This window comes from Ictalurus furcatus, chromosome 22, assembly GCF_023375685.1.
Source record: "Ictalurus furcatus strain D&B chromosome 22, Billie_1.0, whole genome shotgun sequence".
In the NCBI taxonomy this organism is placed as follows: domain Eukaryota; kingdom Metazoa; phylum Chordata; class Actinopteri; order Siluriformes; family Ictaluridae; genus Ictalurus; species Ictalurus furcatus.
In genome coordinates this window covers 20430667-20433281 of record NC_071276.1, presented here as the reverse complement: position 1 = coordinate 20433281, position 2615 = coordinate 20430667, and the positions used below count along the sequence as shown (strand labels likewise).

At 43.3% G+C, this 2615-nt stretch overlaps 1 protein-coding gene across 3 annotated transcripts in view; it reads right to left on the bottom strand.

The window, feature by feature from the left end:
• osbp2b (oxysterol binding protein 2b) overlaps window positions 1-2361 on the bottom strand; it is a 51254-nt gene extending 48893 nt beyond the window's left edge. Inside the window, exons 1-2 of one of the 3 annotated variants that reach the window (XM_053610750.1) lie at window positions 2017-2361; window positions 1619-1893 (exon numbers count right to left, since the gene is read on the bottom strand). In XM_053610750.1, coding sequence (XP_053466725.1) covers window positions 1619-1788 — 170 coding nt within the window. In that variant the 5' untranslated portion in view covers window positions 1789-1893; window positions 2017-2361. Of the gene's footprint in view, window positions 1-1618 lie in introns of all 3 variants that reach the window. The other 2 variants (XM_053610749.1, XM_053610752.1) reach the window with 2 other exon arrangements.
• Window positions 2362-2615: the final 254 nt, after the last annotated feature.

The window sequence follows — 2615 nt, the reverse complement described above, 5'->3', positions numbered from 1 at the left end:
GATCCGATCCTCTTCACGCTATCAAGCGACAAAGCGACGTGATCGCTCTCCTTCTACGTACATGTCTAACAGACTTTTTCCAATTCTTTGCAAATTCCGTATGACGCTGTAAAGCGACAAACCCAAACGATCGGCTCGAACGACGTTCCCCCGGTCCGACGTTTCTTCTATTCACCGCTCATGACTTCAGTTACCACCTGCGAAAAACGGAAGTGAAACTTATTACCGTCGTTTCATCTGATCCTGTCATGTACGAGCCATCATTAAACGTATACGAAGTAAAATAAAGCTTGCAAAGGAAGTAGCAGAGACCGTCTGTGCCTCTGGTGATCGTACGTAGCTAGGAGCTTGCTTTGCTAATCTTAGCATGTAACATTTCAATCAAACAAGCAGCTTTCACAGTGATCTGTGTGTTATTTAATTTGTGTGCAACTTATTACATTTAGAAGCGATATACAGCTACGACCATTTCTCGTCAGAATTTTAAAAAGTAATTAGACACCGGACAGTACACGTTCACAAACTACAAGACAAACTACGAGCGACTAGTTACGGGTCCAATATTTTTGCAGCAAGGGAACTCTTTTACTTATTGAATTCATAAACATATGTGTGTGTAAAAACACGCAAACCTGATAACTTCTGGTGAGGGGAAAAAAAACACCAAGCCCATTGTGTCCTTCACATAAACCGTAAGCTTAACACAAAGGATTCTGAAGCTCACAGCCAGAAAAGTGTCCACACGATATCAGGCAAAACCATTACTCCTTGCTCTCATGACATTTTATTTGAACGTTTTTGTTTTCTTTCTCTTCTCTAACACCTTCGACACGGCTTATCCGTCCATTATCCTCCTTTCATGACTGAAACATGTGAATTTTAAATCAAGAATGCACTGGAAAAGTGTCATACAAACAAAAAGCACTGAATATTCCCAGTTCAGCATTAGCACCTGAGACCTGAAGCTTTAAATGAGCCAAGCTTGACAAATATTGTTGTTGTTTTTTTATTGTTTTCCAATCATACAGTGGTGTGTGTGAAAGTGGCTGACTGAAAGGATGTCACTGCTGTTTACTGTTAGCTACCAAGCTAGCTCATTATATAAACAAATATTAGGGAGAATACAAGGAATTAAGATTAATGGGCGTTCAGTATATGTAGTCTGGGAGATCTGGTAGTCTGTGGGAAATATTAAAGTTTCTAATCGGTCATAAAAAAAGAAAGAAAAAAAAAAGATAATAAAAAAGATGGTGGTGGTGTCAGGCTGATCTAAAATAAATAAATAAATAAATAAATAGAAAAGGGGGCCTTGGTTAAGCGCGCGCGCAGGCGGGCGGAGTATCAATCGGCGCCATTTTGGGAATCTAGTGCACTAGGAAGAGGGTAGACCGTGCCGTATTATGAAGGACACGTATAAAGGACGGAGGAAGGGATTCGGGATGGAACCGGAGAAGCAAGGAGGCTGCGCGTGCGCGTGCGCGTGTATGAGAGGCTGACAGCTCACGTTTCTGCACAACTGACAGCGAAAGCAGCTGTTTGGTCGCGCGACGGTTAAGATTTAAGGTGTAAAATGTGTCAGATGTAAATAAATAAGAAGTGTTAAAAGTGTGAGAAATACCTGTAATAAGACAGCAGTCCGTTACTGAGGACGAACCACCTCCGCTGGTATCCTTTCAGATAGTTAGTCCATTTAAAAAGCCAGCCTTTGTAGGTGTCCGAGCCCGGGGCAGCAGCCGGGGTGTTGCTGGATGTCGAGCCGGACGCAGAGCTCTTCACTGGGTCACTCATCCTGTCTCCGGTCCGGTTCGGTTCGGTTCTGCTTACCGAGCCGAGAATCGAGACTGTTCTAACAGGTCCGCTAGCAGGGAGCGGCCACTGTCCTGCATGCACTCGCTACAGAATGGACAGAGTGATAAAGAGACAGATAGACAGATAGACATATATAAATATATATACAGACAGACAGTTCTCTCCTTAACATGGAAACAGAGTGACTAGCCTAAAAAACGCGCATACATTCCGAAAAAAATCCAGCCCCCTTCTCGCTCTGATTGGCTATCACCTCCCCGCCATCTCTGCTCCCATAGGTCAAGCGCGTCCCCTTTCCTGCGCTCTGATTGGCTCACGAGCTGTCAGGTCATGTCTCCACAGCAACGGCGGAACTCGGGATAATTTCGACAGCCGAGAAACACAAAGTACAAACACAAAGTTAAATTTTATCGCAGTTTATCCCCTCAAATAAGTGTTTTATTATTTATTTAGCTTATGGTTAATTAGTGCAGGAGGTGGGATTATTAGGAGCCAATCAATCCCAGTGCAGGAGGCGGGGTTTCGCAGGGATACAGGTAGAGAGAGAAAAATATCAAGGAGAAAAAAAAATAAGTGTGACGCAGCAGGCAAGAATTCCTGCACCATCAGTAGGGTCAGGCATCACTACATCCAACCAACCAGGGGATTATAACTGAGGAAATACATCACCGTCATCAGTATATTCCAGAATATTTCACTACAACCAGGGGTTTATAACTGAGGAAATATTACTCCAATACACAGCCAGGTTTATATCCATTTCTGTGACTAATAGACACCACTATAACGAGGAGTAACTGAGGTAC